The sequence below is a fragment of the Amblyomma mixtum genome, chromosome 1, assembly GCF_055824585.1.
Source record: "Amblyomma mixtum isolate Tamu chromosome 1, ASM5582458v1, whole genome shotgun sequence".
NCBI lineage: Eukaryota > Metazoa > Arthropoda > Arachnida > Ixodida > Ixodidae > Amblyomma > Amblyomma mixtum.
In genome coordinates this window covers 16,179,547-16,198,810 of record NC_143012.1, presented here as the reverse complement: position 1 = coordinate 16,198,810, position 19,264 = coordinate 16,179,547, and the positions used below count along the sequence as shown (strand labels likewise).

Genomic DNA, 19,264 nt, shown 5'->3' with positions numbered 1-19,264 from the left:
AATTCTAGAGGCCCGTGTACTGTGCGATGTCAGTGCACGTAAAAGAACCCCAAATGGTCGAAATTTCCGGAACCCTTCACTACGGCGTCCCTCATAGCCTGAGCCGCTTCGGGACGTTAAGCCCCAATAAATCAAATCAAATCAAATCAAATCAAATCAAATGAAAACACGCCAGCAGTTGTCGGTGAATCTCAGATTACACAGTGTTAACTGCAGTGAGTTCTTTTCAAGCGTTTTTGTCTCCCGAAGGTGTAAAAACTTTACTACAGTACACGTGTGCCAATAAACCAGGTTAGGTCGGTAGAGTAAAGTGATTGAAATGCAGTAACTTCCACCTAGGAAACGCAGTGTCGACCGCATAGAGCACGGAAATAGCGTATGCCTTTTATTCAGTACGTTATGTTAGTGTCATTGCGTGGCCGGGTGACTGAAGGCAAGCTGTTCCAGGTGGAGCATTCTGGCAGCTTGAGCACGCCTCAGAAATGTGCGCTGACGTAGCACTTGTTCGACGTCTATGGAGTTTTTTGCACCAGTGGCTTGGCTGTGCTTTATCTTGACAGCCTGCCGAATAACAAACAATAGTGCATAAACTACTGACCGGCACATTATACGAAATGTTAAAACCACTCATACTAAAGTTCCCTCCAGCTGCAGTGATTATTTCCTCCGGTACTTCATCAAGAATAAGAAAATTGTCGCGGTCATACTATGGTGACCAAAACTGCAAAACTGGGTGGTTCCTTCAGGAGACGCTTCTGATTTTCCGGGCACGCTTTATTAAGCACCGGTTTAAAATAGAACGCATGGATGTTGAAAAAGTCGCTGTAGAAAAACATTGTATGCTCACTGCCTTTTCAATACTTCTCACACACAAAAAAAAGTAAAGATTCTTATGTTCGAAGTTTTCTTTGCCTGCTGTTATTGCAGTTTTGTCGTTATTATTACAGTTTCGAAAATAATCAACTTTAGAAACGTTGTTGGGGGAAGGGGGGGGGTCAGTAATTTGCGTTTCGTATTATTTGAAACGCTACATTTAGAATTTCCGCAGGCAAGATTAAACTTGTTAGGCCATATGAGAGTGACACAGCGCAGCAATACACCAGCTTACGAGTACTCTTCCTTGAATTACGCTGCGAATCACGTCCCTTTTTCGCCCAATCTTTGTGGGACGTGAAAGTTTTGTGCGTGGAGTAAACGCGCGGAAGACTTCCTGCGCCTCCAAATGAGGAATACAAAGATTGTGACACAATGTCCGCCATGCCGTAAATACCGCCTGCACAGACCACATTGTCCTATCTTCAACGGCTTTTAAAACAAAAGTCTGTTCGGATAAAAAAAAAAGACGCCGAGCATATTATTCATGCACCCGTTTGTTCCGGCTTTCAGGAGTGACATCCTACGGCTACGTTCATGGCTGTTTAGTAATGCTGTCACGCTTTGTGTAAGCAATGCATTGCTGAACTTTTCCCCTGAATAACTCTTGCACGTAACTAATTCTTGCGATGGCAGTCACAGAAGTTCGCTTCAAGACAGCATTAGAAAGCACTGTGTAAGTAGGACCATCTATTTTTCTATGCTTTTCCTTTTTTTTCGAGCATTTTTTTCTTCACTGTATTGCTGCGCTGTATGCAGTGTATTATATTCTATTAACTAGCACACGAAGAACCCAACAGTTTATATTGTATAACTAGGAGCCATCATTTCTGTATTACTAATTAGTTTGCTGCACTGTACATTCTTTTCTTTCTTAAAGTTTATGTAACCACTCCCCTCTACAATGCCTCTGGCCCTGAGGGTGCACGAAATAAATAAATAAATAAATAAATAAATAAATAAATAAATAAAGAGGCACTGAATATTAGACTGGCTGAAGATGACTGTGGCACTATAACAGCACCTCTTTGCTGATGATGATATAGAATGGAACTATTATACCAGCACTTTGCTGATGGTACAGAAGACGTGTAAATGACTCAGCGGATGATTTTAACCGCATGAGTTGAACACAGGAACTTATCTCAGAAGTTATTTTATGAGGACTGCGCATCTGACACACACACACACCTTATACATAAGTTCTTACAAAACAGGACAAGCCTTTCTGCGAAATGTGTGGTGAACTCACTATAAACTACGTTTCAATTTCCCGTACAATACTTGACGGACTAAGGGGAAAAAAAATTGACATAATTTTACAACGAATACATTCCTTTACACCGCATGGTTATCGAGCAGTTATTGATTTCTCGCATATTTTTAAATTTCTCAACGAAACTGACATTTTAAACAAACTATAGGTATTAAAACTTCACCTTGCCCACAAGACACTCTTAACCTGTGTTTGGCGCCTTAGCTGCTTTTGCGCCATTAAACTCAATATAAGTAACAAGAGTGAAAAGTTAAATACAACCTCCTTTGTGATCGACTACAAGCTGAGGCTTTAAAAGGCAGTTAAGATTTGAGTGACCTAGATAAAGCACAGTAAGAACGCGGAGGAGATCACCACTTGCACTCGTCTCGTGTTCTGAATGTGTGTTTGGTTTGCGGAAAATCTTCATGGCCTTTAAAAAATTGGACTAACTAGCCCACAACAGTTTTACAGAATTAGTTTATCGTCGGCAGCTAAGTTCGCATTTCCCCTTTCTGTGGACTTGGTCTTTCCTTACACCGGCGCTAAGCGAGCAATCAAAGGTGACTCTTCTACACGAGTGTGAGTGTGTTACCTGTTGTCAGCATTAAAAAAAATTATTCCTTGTTGCTCTTAACCATGACATCTTCCTAGCGCTTGTTAACGAAGCATGATAGTTATCAGGGCATAGCCCACCGTACGAGCAGTACCGGTTGTATAGATGTAAAGAAAGGAATTGCTCATTGACAAGAGGATTCCTTGGCGGGATTTCCCTAAGCATTCGACCACAGCTGTGACCCCTAAATACATGTTTAGCGCAGACAAAGCGAGTCACCTGTATTGCTGGCCACTGCAGCTGGAATTGGAGCATGGCAATGGCCCAGTGCCCGAACCGCAGCTCTGGCCACTTCCTGGTCTCTAGGTGAAAGTAGGCGTAGTTGCACTGGAGCACCAGGAAATCGCTGAACCGCTGGTCTCCCGCTGTGCGGACGAGCATGTCTGCCTCGGGGCAGTCCATAAGTGTGGTGTAGTCAGCCAGAAGTTCGGAGGTGATATCCCTGAGACAAGTTGATCATCACACCAAGCATCCAAGCGCCAAGTAGTTCCGCGACTTGAAACTGGAATCTGTGTGCGTAGAATTGCTTCTAGCCCAGTTCAAAAAAATTCTAGAATTTATCTGAAACCTAGATTATTATTTTATATTCAGACCTGTCGAAAGGTAGACATTGCTGTAGTACTTGGAGCATTTTTTGCATTATGTGATGGTCGTCTGACTTTGTTGCCAGTCTGACTTTGTGCCCAGACAAAGAAGTTGTTGTGGCAAACTAAACAGGAAGCAAAGAAGAAGTCGTACAAGTTTGTATGGCTGAAAAATGGCAAAATATTTGTGAGGAAGATCGAGGGCTCTGGAGCTATAAGAATTGAGAGCATATGTGACTTTGATAAGCTTGAGTAACCATGAGTGAGGACTTCGGCTCATTTACAGACTGGAATACACACAGAAGTAGTTTGTTTAACTCCCAAGTCAATTCTGCATTAGATCTTATCCATATCAACATAAGGAGCATCAAGAAGCACTGGAATTTATTAAATATCTACTTGTCTGATTTGCTTGGGTGCCTTGATATTGTACTTTTGACTGAAACTAATGTTAACGACTATGAGTCTGATACGTTTATTCTTCCGGGATTTCAATCTTTCTCTTGTTGCCGTGACTCTGGTAGGGGTGGTGGCGTATTAGGATTTGTTAAAGAATGCTGGCACATTGAAAGAGTACCTTGTGCTTTTACTGCGGCGGAAGTAGTAGCTCTTTCGCTCAGTTGCAAAGACGAGACATTTATTGTACTAGCAGTTTATCGCCCTCCGAACTCAATACTCGAAGTATTTTTTTCTGAACTTGCGGAATTTTTAACTCACCACAATCGAATTAATGTAATAATAGCTGGAGACATTAATATTGACATTTCCGAGATAAAGAAACCCGGTGTTGAGTGCTATTTAGATTTACTAGCTTCATATGGAATAGAAAATATGATTTCTAGTTTTACCAGGGAAGAGGTAATGGGCACCAGACTTACTCAGTCGTGCATCGACCATATAGCAGTCAGACTCCCGAATAATGTCGCTAACGCTGCAGTAATACGAAGAAAGGTGGCGGATCATTATTTCACAGTGCTATGTGTTCTGGCGCAAGAAAGGGAAACGCCTGGTCAAACCTTTAGAACGATAAAAATAATTGATAACAAGTGCTTGGACGAGCACGTTCAAACTTTTGATTGGAGGTCTCTGCTAAGTCAAACTCACATTGATGCTTATAACTCGTTAGTAGCTAAGTTTGATGAGCTATATGCCAGTTCCACGAAGGACGTTAAAATCAAGTTAAGAAATCCAGAGAAGAAATGGATAACGAATGATATACTTAAACTTTCTCATGAGAAGGACAAACTATGGAATGACTATAAACAAGATGTCGAGAATCTTGCCTTGAAAGAGCAGTATAGGGCACATCGTAATAAGCTTACTGCTATGCTGAGGCAAGCAAAGAAGCAATATTTTTCTGCTGAGTTTTCTAGGTGCAGCAGCAATACGAGGAAAACTTGGAGTCTATTAAATGAATTATTAGGTAGACAGAAGAAATCTAATTTGGATGAGAAGTTGCATTGTACTTTTCTAAAAGCAGATCCTTTGACCATTGCAAATTCTTTTAATGATGCGTTTGTATCATCCATTAGGGAACTTAAAAAACAAACCGTCGTTTCTACCATTCAATACCAAGGCAAGAAAACAACTAATTCTGCTGCTTTTCCTGCTGTTGATCAAGATGAGTTGTGGAACCTTATTAGGACGCTACCAGACAGCAAACCACCAGGCTACGATAAGATTAGACTGCGTGATTTGCGAAACAATTACTCCAAACTTAAAGATGTACTTTTACATATACTTAATGGGTGTTTCAAGACAGGAGAAATACCATCAGGTCTGAAGATCTCATTACTACGACCCATCTACAAGTCGGGAAAAAAGACAGATCAAACAAATTACAGACCAATTGCCATACTACCAGTCATTAGCATCCTGATGGAAAAAATTGTGCACCAATATATGACATGTTTTTGTGAGAAGTATTCTTGTTTGAGTACTACACAGTATGGTTTCCGTCGTAATATTGGTGCGGTTGAGCTTCTCGAAGATTGCTGTGATTTTATCAATGGTAACTTGGATGTTAATCAATGTGTTTTTGGATTGTTTTTGGATTTATCGAAAGCATTCGATACCGTGGAGCACTCTGTTTTGTTAAGTAAGTTGGAAAGTATTGGATTCCGTGGTCCATACCAACAATTTTTTGCAAGTTACCTGTCACAGCGTAAGCAAGTAGTGAAAATTAAAGAATCATTTAGTGCTTTTTCTGATATTCAGTACGGTGTTCCACAAGGTTCTGTTTTGGGACCCTTTTTGTTTAATATTTATGTAAATGATATGGTTAACCTTACATTAAATGCAAAATTATTTCAGTATGCTGATGATACAGCTTTAGTGATATCCCATGAATCTAGCCCACTCGCACTGAAATTCCTTCAGTACGATATCAATAAAATAGTAGACTGGCTATCTGGAAATCAAATATACATCAACAAAAACAAAACTGTGTTAATATGTTTCAGAAATCCGCACAAGAATGTTGATCTTACCCAGTCGGTTCTACTGCATGGTAGCAACTGTGCCAATTGCGAATGTTCGCCACTACCCTACTCGAGCAGTGTTAAATATCTTGGCCTATATCTTGATTCCAACATGTGTTGGTCTTCCCAAATTGACTATTTATTAAAACGACTCCGTGCTCTTTCTGTCCAGCTTTATCGTATAAAATACACTACACCTATAAACTTGCGTCATACTGTATATAGATCTTTAGGAGAATCTATCCTTAGATACGGCGTTTCAGTGTATGGTTCTTGTGCACATTGTAAGATTAAGAAGGTAGATAGTTTCCTGTGCAAAATCTCCACTAATTTATTGTATGGCACTGCTCACGAGAAGTCCGACCATAACACCAGAATGGCTAAAGCAGGAGTTATTCCTCTGCATGACTTGTACTTACAGGTGGTAGTTCTCAGAAATTACTTTTCAGCACAGTTTAAACAGCCAGATAAAAAACCAGAGTCACTTAGGCATATAGCGCGTTATAAAGTTCCCAGGGTTTACACACATTATGGTAAAAGGACACGACAGTTCTATATACCCTACCATTTTAATAAACTACCTGCTCAGGTGTTTGGTTGTGATTCGTTGACGGCTGTGAAATCTGGACTGAAAGCGTTGTTTGAAAGTTTCAAAGAAAGGAAATACTGAGTTGCTTTGTAATTTCTATCTTGTTTTTCAATTTGTGTTCCATTTATTAACTGTAGATTTTCTTTGCTTTACATAATTCTCAATCGCTAAATTTGTTGACTGAACTATATGTAATATTTAGACTTTGTGTTATTGCTTTTTTTTCTTCTTTCTTCTTCTTCTTTTTCTTCTTTATGGATTGTAAAGTGTGCACTTTCAGCGTTTTGTATTCACCGTATGCTGTTGTGACTGCCGTGGCCCGCCCACAAGCGCTTGCGCTTCTGCGGGCACACGCTATGTACTGTGTATATATATCTTGCAATAAAATTCCTGTATGTATGTATGTATGTATGTACATATATTTTCCGGAAGCTGAAATGGCTGTCTCCATTTAGACCGCGGAGAAAGTGATATCACTATGCATCTTGCGGCAGCCTGAGATAAATATTTGTCGTGCATGGGGAAGCAATTTGTCGTCAGTGGTAACCAGATAAGGAAGACACTGTTCTGTTCTCTGCGCTATAAACAACTTTACGCCTGCAAGTACAGCGCCACGATGCTGTAAATATATCGCCGGAAATGTTTCTAACGCTAGCAGTAGCTAATCTTCAAGCATATGTTCGGGTTCGTATTATTAATATGTTATTAGAATGTGGTGGGCCGTTTGCTGTTATTTGCGCTGCTACCACAGCCTCCAATCCGTTTTACTCACTCTGTGCGCAGCACACCTTCACGGACGGCCTTGGCTAGCTGCAGCACCATGGCTGCCGTTTGACGCTTGGTGGTGTAGGCGGCGCAGGCAATATCCAGTCTGGAGCTGACGTATGCAGGCATCATTTAAGACAGCGAACGAGATACGTGCATGACGCAATTCCAGACAACAATAGTGGAACGCAGTCAGGCATTTACACGACGCACGCACAGACAAGCGAACTCGCAAGCATGAGCCCACGTACGTAGGCACACGCACACACCAACGCCTCCTCCATTTCACTGACTGATCAGGGAGACACTGTTCTGTTCTCTGCGCCATAAGCAACTTTACGCCTACAAATACAGCGCCACGATGCTGTAACTGTATCACCGGAAATGTTTCTAACGCTAGCAGTAGCTAATATTATAGCAAAATGGGACGTCTTTGGACTTTTCGTTTTGTTTGCTCAACGCAATGTGGCGCTACAAATGGGGAGTGATGGCTTTCGTTATAGCTGGCATAGCTGGCGAGCGCACAAAATGTTGCTCTATACAACGCCTCTCCCGTCGATTTGTATGCCCATTTCCTTCGATACATCACTGCTGTTCCAACTCACTGCATTTTTGAAGCGCTCGTTAAGGCTATCGAAATGAAGAGCATAAGGCAGGGTAGTATATACTAAACGAATCACCCTATCTCAGACTGCACGGTCCCATAGAGCACTTCCCACAGGCGTTATCATATGCTCCGTAAGCCCTACGGTAAATTTTCACAAATAAAAAATCGCAGGAACTGCCTACGTAGAGCGCCGTTTACACCCATGCCGGGTTGTTCGTGTTCAGAACAATGTTTTTTAAGGGCAACCTCCAAGGCGTAGGTTTGATTGAGGGAATAGTTACTGATCAGCATCAATATCACCGGAACCATAAAGGCTGCAAGGAAAAGCTACAAAGCTTTCTCTGAAGAGAAACATAATTCGTTGTGGCTTAACTAACTTTTCGTCTACTGCGGAGCTGCTTAGAAAGCTGTATAGCGTTCCTTTGTAGCCGTGTCACTGCGCCAATGTGGGCTCTAATGGGTAATTATTCCCTAATTATTTGTGCTTAGTATGGTAGATGAGGGCTTGCTTGGCCGAAAGAAACTGATCTGGTTGGCACTGAAATAAATGAGGTAGGCCTTGCGTACACAAACTTGACGCGAGCCATCTAATATCAGATCATAATTTTATGAATAGCGCCGAGTGTGGGCCTGGCACGATAGAGTTAACGCCCGTGACGGGGAAGCAATTGTTCTGGGAGGCACGTTTTTAGTACTTCAACGGAGCCTTCAACGGAAGTCTGCCTTCAACGGAAGGCAGACTTCAGCGGAAGTCTGCCTCAGAAGATTTTCTTTCAAAAACTTACGAGTACTGTGCAAGCAAACAACAAAGTTGCTTTTTTTATTTTTTTTTTTGCATCTACCACACTAGCTACTCTTCTGGGCAGTCACCATGCTGCGCCACTGAGCTTGCAGCCAGTGACATCAAGCAACACTCGAGTTCGTTTTCTGGAGCTTCCTGCACTGAACTTTAAAAGTATCATGTTTTGAGGATTATTTTAGTATCACCTCAGCATGTTGTGAAGTCCTAAGATAAACTGACAAAGAAGTAAACTGCGCATATAAATTTCGCTGCTCGCGCTTGCTCGGTGTTCCTTAAACATACCCTGGAAATTTTAGACCAGCGTATTCTTCAACGGGAAGTTGTTTATGAACGCAGTTTTTCACACGTCGTAAGGTTGCACCATAACAATCACGATATCCGCAGAACCCTCCTCGGTACAAGCGTGCCGAGGTAGGTTCACCCCATTGGTTTTCTATGGTAGTCGTAACTACTCAGTGCAGGCTCAGGACAAACCTTACAAGCAATATTGTGCTACGTATCAAAAGATGATTAAACCGTTCTTAGCAGCATTTTCATGACAGCCTATTATAACATTCCATAGTTTCCTCAAGATGAAAAGTGATTTTGATGAAAGCTGGTCTTGGGCTAGAAACTTAGCCGCTTTTGAGCGTTCGATATTTCAGTGATGGTCAGCTTGTGAAAAAAACAAACAAACGCAATTTGAATTTTTTTTGCGCGTCCAGTTGTTTCCTGATTTCGCCACACGTTGCTTATTCAGATTTCGATGCACCTGGATAGTTTTGTGCCTGCTTACTTGTAGGAATAGCTGTCATAGTGTATTTATGTAAACGCTGGCACGGGTGTTTGAAGTTACCGAGAGTTTTGTGGCGTATTACTAGGGGAACTCCAGAAAAGGTGCACACTATATAAATGCTAATGCACAATGGCGGATGCCTAAAAGCGCACGAAGTACTTGGTGGCTTCCAAGAATCTCTGTCCGGCACACAGGCAAGCAGTGCCAAAAAAACTTGTTCTCGAGTTCGTCGATGATTGCATTTTCTTGGAGAAGACTAAGATTAAAGGATAACTCGGGGTAACCGTTAAAGCATACACACATAGTAGCAGCAGGTGCATTTGGGCGCCGTATAACATGTTTAAATGTGACTTTAAATATGGTACACAGCACGTCAAACCGCTGCTGGAAAACTGAAACGGCAGTGAATTTCTGATAATTATCTCAACAGAGAGCAAGAAAAGATGGGCAGAAGTGCAGACTTTCGAGTGCGAACGCTTTTTACAATCACGTGTGTTTTGTTGCGAGAAATAATTGTTAAACTTGGACAGCATGATTGAGTGCCCCATTGCAAGTGCATCTGGTAAGAGAGGGATATATTCGAAAAGAAAAACAGAGGTAATTAGAATTTACTTTGAGTCCCGTTCTTCCTAATAATGTAACAGTTATTTTATGCAGAGGACTCACCTCCCATTTCTGCTGCCGAAAGTTGTGACTGTGGCTCGGGCCATACTTATGGAAAGCTCTTTCGGAAGGAGTTCCAGGTCTCCAACGGCACGGACAGTTGTTCCGCTTGCTCCATCCTCGCGCCTACGAGATAACTCTTGCCGTTAACACCAACAAATTACTACGCCTGTCATATATATTCCCTTCAGTTTATAATGTTATCTCCGCTATTGGAAGTGAACGCAGAAAGCGCTACTATTCAGATGACGCAGAGTTCTTCTTCTCATGTAAAGTTTCTATTTTATTGTTTCAAAAATTAGCTTAAGAAAGTGGCTTATTATCAGCTGTTTAATTTCGGGACTAAAAGCGATTGAGTGAAGCAATCGTGATGTCGCCTTTTTTCTTGGAGGATGTTTCCAAGACGTAAAACATTTTGAACTCCGTGCAGTCACTTTCTACGTTATGGACGTTGAAATCCAATGAATCTCCTGTTAGAAGCTTCTGAATAAGCATATTATGTTGTTTTACATTTGATTCTGCGTGCTTCTTCGAGTGCAAGCGCCTTTTCACAGTAAATGGCCTGTAGAAGTTGATGTGATGCAAGAGATGCCTTCAGTTTTAGAGGGACATGGCTAATAAAAAAGGCAAGTTGGCCAAAGTTTTTGATTTCTCAAATAATTTTTTTTCGCGATCCCCGTGCTTTCACCTGTCTTTTCACAAAAAAATAATAGTGGAACATGCTGTAGAAGTTTGCGCAATGACTCATTTTTCCATTTTTTCTCAATGAAAACTGTCACCGAATGGTGTTCATCATTTATACTTGCTGTGCTCGGCTGCCGAAAACTGAATTCTTGTCCCCAAGTTCGAAACTGCAAGAAAGATTTCTTTATGCAGAGTACGAAACATCGACCAACAACTCTTCTCTTTTAAGTGCCAGTTACATCACACCCTTAGGCGTATGGCCATCTAGAGGCACTTGTTCATTCACTGATAGCTATGTGGCGCTACTTATTGGTTGGTTTATCAAGGTTTAACGTCCTAAAGCGACTCAGGCTATCAGGGACGCCGTAGTGAAGGGCTCCGAAAATTTCGACCACCTGGGGTTCTTTAACGGGCACTGACATCGTACAGTACACGGGCCTCTAGAATTTCGCCTCCATCGAAATTCAGCCGCCGCGGCCGGGATCGAACCCGCGTATTTCGGGTCAGTAGCCGAGCGCCGTAACCACTGAGCCACCGCGGCGGGGCGTGGCGCTACTTATGAAGAGAGATTGTCACGTCATAGATGGAGTACCTAGATGGAGTACCTGGCATGACTGCCCTGTACTCCTTTCTAAAGCTCCGCCTGACGGTGGAAGACGACATAATAAAAAAAAAAACTCCAAGCACGGTTACCACTGTATAAAACGAGATTCAGCGAGAGCTGTCGAGTTATTCGCAGCTGTCGAGCTATTTTTGTTTCGCGATATACTAAGCTAAAGAATTTGAGAGTGACATGCGTATATCTGTAGAGCCCAGTTTTCAGGTTTCGAAAAAAATAAACGAAATTTTTGCCTAAATTATATAAATTTTCGGAAGCAGAATTGCAGTGAACATTGGCTTCTCTTCTTACTTTACTGTTGACTTTCTAATGTTTGCTTATCATGCTGCTTTTCATGTCGTAAATCAGAAGGTTTTAACGAAGTTAAACCGCGGAAGGCGAGCTAAACCAATTCAGGCGACGCCACCCCAAAGGCAGCCGCTTGAAAAGACACGGCATGAGCATCTCGCGTCCAGCGTCGCCGCACGGTGGCTCGCGCGATTCCGACGCCGGGGTATAGGCCAAGCGGGGGCACTGGGAGTGTAAAGATATTGTGAGATGGCGGCACCGTCGACAGCGATGGCCCAAAACTGTAGAAACATCGTAAGGTCTTGATGGCAGAAACCCGCAAAAATTGCAAGATCTTGCTTGGGGTTTACCCATCGCGATAGTACTTTCTCTCTTGCCATACCATGGAGGGTATGGCAACAGCTTTTGCTCTTGCCATACCCTCCTCCTCCTTCCAAGGCAATCACACTACGGCTGGTTCTCATGGCAACCTTTTTAAGGTTTCGTAAGCACTCACAACTTTTCCAAGGTTTGAGCGCTGACATCGTTGACCTTGTCCAAGACGGCTGTCACTTCTTGCCTGCTACGGGAAAAGTTCCTAGCGCTGAAAGCGAAGATGGTAGATACCTCCACGCCGACTCGGACGCACCAGTCGTGCACCTGCGTCGCGCGCGGTAGAGTATGACTGGCGCTTCCTTCTCCTAGCACCACACGCTGGCAGTTCTCGCTCTGCTCTTGTTTCTTTCATGTGCCATTTATTATTTAAACGCCCCGTGCTTGCGGCCGTGCTAGTAGCACCACATGTGTTCCATTCGTGTCCGGGGCTGAAAGACAAAGCGTTCCTACTTGGCTACATTGTTCATTTATTTTAACGCGATAGCATTAAAGGTCCAACTCAGCTTTATAAAAATGATCTATAGACAGTCTATAGACTTCTTATTGACTCTATTGACTTCCTATAGATATTGCTTTTTGTCTATTCATAGTCTATAGACCGTCTATAGACAAAAGTCTACTAAAAGTGTATGGCCATAAATCTATAGGTTGTCTATAGACTGTCTATGGCATTTTTATTGCCTATAGACTTTTGTCTATAGGCAGTCTATAGCCTTTTAGACAGAAGTCTATAAGCACTCTATAGACTGTAAAACTTTTTTGTAAGGGAGTGGTGAACCCGCTGTCGTTGTTGGCGTGCCTAGAAAATCGGCACTGGTCGAAATGGTCGTGACGTCCCAACCACGTGACCTCGTGCGGGGTAACTCGAGCACCCCACAACGATCACAAAGTAGAACAGTAATGACATCACTGCACGGTTCCTCATTGGTCTACAGAGTCCTGCCGCCATTCTCTCACCCTTACGTAGTGCATCCGAATAGAGAAAAGCAGTTGCGTTGAAAATAAATATGGCCGCACCGTATTTTTGCATGCAAATATTGACGCCCAGATCGCAAAGCCATTCATTGCTAGCGAGCGATCACGGATTCCATCGTAGACGCGGTGTCATTATCAACGCCACTTGTTGGAATTGAGTGGCGGCAAAGCATGTATATCCTTTTAACTGTAAATTAGTCCGAAATAAACACGTCTTTTACTGCCAAAAGAACGTGAAGAGAGGCACAAAAAGTCGACTTCCACTAAGGGCAAAAATTTATGTAGTGGTCGTCGATGTCCCCTTACGGCTATCCCTTATAAAAATGGTCTATAGACTTCTTATTAATCTATTGACTTCCTATAGATATTGCTTTTTATGCGAAGCATACTACTTTAGCTACCACTTCAGCCCTTCACCGTGGTTGTGCGCCTCCAAATCACGTGATACATGACGTCACACCACGTGACACGATGAGGTCACGACAGTGGAGAAACGGGGGCCCACCTCGCGCCGTCGCTGTGGTTGTGCGCCTCCAAATAACGTGATACATGACGTCACACCACGTGACACGATGATGTCACGACAGTGGAGAAACGGGGGCCCACCTCGCGCCGTCGCTGTGGTTGTGCGCCTCCAAATCACGTGATACATGACGTCACACCACGTGACACGATGACGTCACGACAGTGGAGAAACGGGGGCCCACCTCGCGCCGTCGCTGTGGTTGTGCGCCTCCAAATCACGTGATACATGACGTCACACCACGTGACACGATGACGTCACGACAGTGGAGAAACAGGGGTCCACCTCGCGCCGTCGCTGTGGTTGTGCGCCTCCAAATTACGCGACACGATGATGCTTCGCATTCTCCAGGCTTAACCAAGTTAAGCCTCAGCCATTTTTTGTCTATTCATAGTCTATAGACTGTCTATAGACAAAAGTCTACTAAAATTGTATGGCTATAAATCTATAGATTGTCTATGACTGTCTATGGCATTTTTATTGCATATAGACTGTTCTCTCGGATTTGTCTATGGACAGTCTATAAAGTTTATAGAGAAAAGTCTATAGACACTCTATAGGCTGTCTAGAACTGGGTAATCAGTGAACGCGAATCACCTGTGAGTATATGTCACGTCCCATCGCGTAGGCTCTTTGCAAGTCCATGCTCATGGCCTTAGAGTAGCGCCGATGGCCGTCTGGCACAATGCATACGTGTTGCGGCACAACACCGAGTGTCAGAACCCATATCAGAAGCCTCCTGAGTACAAGAAGGCAGTATGCCCACAGAACGCCGCCAGTTTCGAGCAACCCTTTACTGAAAACGACGCTCGCCAGGAAGATGTCCTTCATGTCTTTCTCGACAATTTCTGGAAAGGATGAAACAAAATTCTTTACTTTTATCTCTAAGGCTGTGAAGACGACAAAAAAAAAAATCACTTGCGCTTCAAAGTATTGCTAACCCTGCCAGAGTGAAAATTATGTTTCGTAAATTTGCTTGCGAAATTGTTTTCGCGAAAATGCTACGTCGCTAGTGTATCAAACCACGCGGTAAAGGGTTGGCCATTGCATGAAAAAGTTGTTTGAAAGTAAGTTCGTCAAATATAAAAATTGGTATGCCTAGTGTCTTCTATTCATTTAGTGTATGGTACTCAGTTTGCTACAAATATTAATTTGGGACCTTTCTGCGCTCTGGCCGATTCCATTGTACAACCGCAACAATAAACGGGGCTCCCACCGTGGTGACCTGAAGACTCATGGACAAGCCTAACAATTTTCATAGGAAGCTGCAAGAATGCTTTCAGAATACATGCAATTTTTTTTTAAATTCTGAAGGCCACTTTGCGCCTCAAAAGTTGGTTTCGAACAGATTAACACAACTGGTTATTAGCGGGAGCTAGTTAAAAGTTGAGGCTTCACTGGGAGAATTATGAGCCGCTTAAATTTAGAGCGAAACTGAAAACATGGCTGTGATGGGCTGTAACTAGCAGTACAAGCAGGGTAGTTTTCTTCAATACTCGCTTAGGAAGGCTCTCAAGTTTTGAATGGCAGTCCGAATAATGGCAGCCCTTTGGCGTTCTGGACGTGTAGAAATATAAAATGTACGTTGTGTAGGTGTAAACCTAAACTTTTTAACGGAGACAGATCTGCCGAGCGCAGTAACCTAAACTTACCTTCTGGTTGTCGAGCAGTACCGCACTGTTGAAGCTGAGCCTTCCGCGACAGCTTTGCGTAGTTCGCTAAGGTAAACTGGAGCAGCTTTTGGCGCGTGTCATTTATTGCTATCACGTCAATAAACAAACCTCCTTAAACATGAAGTCGGACTCAATTCGCACTACACCGCTAGAGTTTTCCTCTAACAAGGTCAATCAAACTGCTAACTTGCTGCGAAGAGGCTGTATTAGCATATAAATCTTCTCGCCACCAAACACAACGGCCGCTCTGAATTATGTGACAAGCGTACAGTTGCACGAAGCCCATAAAATCTGGACAAGCACATGTAGTTCTCGCAGCTGCCGCCACGTGCTGCATGCCGCCGAAAATAATAATAATAAAAAAACGATTTTAAATAACGTCCACTTCACTAACGCCCAAGAACTGTAGCTTTCGCCCCACGAAAGGTACAGTACTTGGTTTTGCTTAAACTAAGCTAATCATTTCGGCATACTTCTTGGGACCTTCGAGGAACGTGATTTAATGGTAAGGGCGGTAGCTGTGCAAGAACCCTCTTATGCTACCTACGGCATCAAGATGGCAGGAACCGAAGCCCTCGTTAATGAGGGGCTCGTTACTATCCCTGAAACCAAGGAAAGCATATAGGGCAATGTGTGTTTTCCCTTTAATTTGTGGTAGTGATCAAATCGAAACTAGCAGCATCATCTTCATCAGCCTGACTACGCCTGCAGCAGGTCAAACGCCTCTCCCATGTCTCTCCAATTAACCCTGTCCTATGGCAGCTGCGGTCACCTTATCCCTACAGACTTCCTAATATTGAAATCTTCTGGCAGCTACATTGCCAAGCAATTTCATTAGCGCTCGGTTTCATACTTTCAGGTTTTTAGTTTATTAACCTGTTTTCAGTTGTGATAGAAAAATTTTGAGAAAACTGTTTTCTGTTTTAGCTTTTTTTTCTAGAGTTTCTGTTTTTGGTTAAAAAGGGGAGCAGCTTTTTCAGCTTTCGCCTCCCGAAAGCTACAGTACTTGATTTTGTTTATACGACATTGATAATTTCGGCAAGCTTCTTTTTGTGCGCAAGCACTTACAGTGTCCATTTCCCGCAATTAACCGCTGTGTGTTTTTCTGTCTTCTTGTCTGTTTATCTGAAGCCTGCTTTGTGGCAGGCTGCTGATAAGCCCAGGTGTATATACCTGGTGTTTTTTAAAAACTGTTTACAGATCCTTATTTTAAGCTGTAGAGCTCAGTGATGAAACTATTAATTAACTAAAATTAACTAATCACCTTTTTACTTTTGATTTCACGGGTGAACATTATATTATTAAGCAATTGAATTCTCCCGACATAGAAGCCGAGTCCAGTTTTTTAAATTTTAGTGCTACGTATTAGCTTACTGTTGCCGCCCCAGCAACTGACAGAGCACACGCCAGGTACATGTTAGCAGCCAGCACCCGACGACAGCGGTAATGGTTGCAGTGTACTGTAAAAGTAGGTACTTCAGGAAGTTCCATCATCGATACCGTCAGTAACACTTGGGGAGGGAGCACACCTTTTATTGAGCACACATTTTCTCACACATCGTTACTGCCGGAAGTTCGCGTACATCTCGAAAGTCTCGAGGTAGGCCACAGCTGTGTCGTAGCAGAACTTGTACTGGTCCTGGGAAGAGAAGACAGAGGAGCATGTGTTGTCAAGTGGTGGTGACGACAGTCGGGCAGCTAGAGATCAGCTCAGGTCTTTTAAAGAAAACTGGTAACTGGCCCAACCTGTGTCCGCGAATAGAAATAACTAAACAGTGGCGACAGCAGCAAGTTTGCTCGGCTATCGTAGAAGTACAGAATGACCGCCGCTCTGGGCTGCGATCAACTGAAAGCTGTCGTGCGTAGGAGATAAGGGGAAGAATGCACCTACGATAATCTCGAAAGTCGTAGATGTAAGTGCGCGAGCCTACAACATCTATAGTTGTGCGAGCCTACGACATGCATTGGTGGCAAATACGTTCCTAATTGTTCTACTCGTTTGCGTGTTAAGCACGCAAAAAGCCTTAAAACTGACCCCGTGAACACGATAAGTCCTCAACATAGAGTAACTACTCAACAATGGCTTGAACCGACCTCTGTCATTGATTTTCGTGAAGAGCGTATCGGTTACCGAACAGACTATGCCAGGCACCTTTCGAAAAATAACGTCGCATCCACTGTCCACTGTCTCGTTGATCACGAACATACGCACACGCACGCACACGCAAGCACGTAAATGCACACGCGCACACGCACTCGCACGCACACAGACTAGTGGCGACCTTGCATTAAGGCACATCCACATCTGTGACATTGTCTACGCGATGTGCGGCGCTTAGTCTCAGCCTGCGCCAAGGGCTCAATTTATGCATGTGTTGCAATTTGGGATGGCAAACAGATATGAATGTTCACAAATTAGTATAACAGGATACGGGAATCTATTTCAGTAGGCCGACTGCCTGCAAATGACGATGTCACATGGCTGCAGGTTGAACTCGAGCTGAAGGAAGTGCCTTGTAAACGTGGCGGATTACTTCCGGGTTACCTATCAATAGCCTTCACATCTGCCGGTCTACTCGCCACAAGACGACAACGCTTGCGTCATCCGTGTTTAGTAGTCGCCTTCAAGTATTTTTCTCTTATTTTTTTTTTTTTGGGGGGGGGCATCAAGGCCAACTGCCTTACTTTTGCCGCTTACTCTTCGCTGCAACGTACACCGTCTGAACGGCTGAGCAGTTCTTCATGCAGAAAGCGTGGTTAACCCGGTCGCGTAACGCGAGTGCAATATTTGAGCAACTAGAAAAAACCGGTTAGCTGCCGCGGTGGCTCATTGGTAATGGTGCTCTACTGCTGACCCGGAAGACACGGGTTCGATCCCGGCCGCGGAAATTCTAGAGGCCCGTGTGCTGTGCGATGTCAGTGCACGTTGAAGAACCCCAGGTGGTCTAAATTTCTGGAGCCCTCCACTACGGCGTCTCCATAGCCTCAGTCGCTTAGGGACGTTAAACCCCATAAACCAAACCAAACCAAACCAGAAACGCCGTCTTACGCAGTCCGAGATGAACTGAGGCCTATTCTCTCGAACGATCCTGGTGGCATAGAAGACGTCCACTTCCTGCTCGCACTTGAGTTTCTCCAGGACGAGCGCGCAGCAGCAGAACATTCCACTGGCAGAGCATCCATTCCTGCACGAAGATGAGTGCAGGAAATTTATTGAAATTTCCCTCCTTTTTTAGTTGATGAGAACACGTCACGCGTCTAAATCTTGGGCTTTTCATGGACCGCGTTCACGTGTGACCACATTTTTGCCCGTCACTCTGCTCACGGACAACTCCTCTATATAACAGTAAATCTTGAGTGGATAACAACAAAATCGATTCGGATAACAATACAATAAGCACACCCCTTGAATGTCCACGTATGGAGTGCATTGCGTATGTGCGCACTATAAGCCTTCATTCTCCGTGTTGCGTATGCTCTTGTCTCGAGTGATCTTTTAACTTTCCCCAGCACTTCATTTGTATTAATAGCCGTCTCGCTTGCAACGCAGCCCCTTTTAATTGCATACATGACTGAGCAGGCAGGAGGTGTGGTTGTCATGCTATTCATGTGAGGTTGAAAAAAAAATGAAATGAAAAGGAGAGGAATAAGTAATAGACGAAGAAGGTAACCTGCGTAGAATACTTGGGATTGTGCTCGGAGCTACCTTGAGTGAATGAAGAAAAGAGTGAGTGAAGGTGCCTGTATTGGCAACGCTTGGTGTTTATGCATGGCAACACAACACGGCGCCGCACGCATGCCTTCCATGAATTGGTGCATGCCTTCCATGCATGCAGCATGGATTAGCCGCAAGATTTTGCCCTTCCTCTTTCTCATCCCGCAAAGCTTCTTTCAGGCATCCATACGGAGTGGCAAGTTTAACGTGGGCTTGCTTTCCTTACAACCACTTCTTCTTCTGGGGTTATTCCACGTTGCGAAGTGTTCTGAGAGGCCTTATTTTAGCCCCTCCTCGAGTAGGGGCAGAGATCATCCTAAAGCTGTGTCACGTTCCGCCATTTGAGCATGACGTGCAAGAGCAACGAACAGAAGGCCTTTCGTCACATAGAGATTGCAACCCA

The 19,264-nt window shown here is 43.6% G+C and overlaps 2 protein-coding genes across 2 annotated transcripts in view; both read right to left on the bottom strand.

The window, feature by feature from the left end:
* Positions 1–408: 408 nt before the first annotated feature.
* Positions 409–14,313, bottom strand: LOC149365560 (dehydrodolichyl diphosphate synthase complex subunit Dhdds-like). The gene is made up of 6 exons (XM_089586043.1): positions 14,071–14,313; positions 12,097–12,239; positions 10,013–10,135; positions 7,170–7,274; positions 2,964–3,186; positions 409–561 (listed from the first exon to the last, which is right to left on the bottom strand). The coding sequence occupies exons 1-6, from the start codon at positions 14,302–14,304 to the stop codon at positions 409–411; spliced, it is 981 nt and encodes a 326-aa protein (XP_089442169.1). The 5' UTR covers positions 14,305–14,313.
* A 2,345-nt stretch (positions 14,314–16,658) lies between these two features.
* LOC149365559 (receptor-type tyrosine-protein phosphatase mu-like) overlaps positions 16,659–19,264 on the bottom strand; it is a 90,021-nt gene continuing 87,415 nt past the window's right edge. The window contains exons 40-41 of the mRNA XM_089544180.1: positions 18,196–18,331; positions 16,659–16,785 (exon numbers count right to left, since the gene is read on the bottom strand). Coding sequence (XP_089400306.1) covers positions 16,708–16,785; positions 18,196–18,331 — 214 coding nt within the window. The 3' untranslated portion in view covers positions 16,659–16,707. The remainder of the gene's footprint in view (positions 16,786–18,195; positions 18,332–19,264) is intronic.

Bases quoted from the DNA above. Each gene is read 5' to 3' on its own strand.
- LOC149365560 (XM_089586043.1), bottom strand. From the start codon at position 14,304: ATGAAGGACATCTTCCTGGCGAGCGTCGTTTTCAGTAAAGGGTTGCTC. The intron at 12,240-14,070 runs GTGATTCGCGTT...CGCGCGACGCAG, and splicing joins GACGTGACATATACTCACAG to GTGCACGACTGGTGCGTCCG. The intron at 3,187-7,169 runs GTGAGTAAAACG...AACTTGTCTCAG, and splicing joins GAAGGTGTGCTGCGCACAGA to GGATATCACCTCCGAACTTC.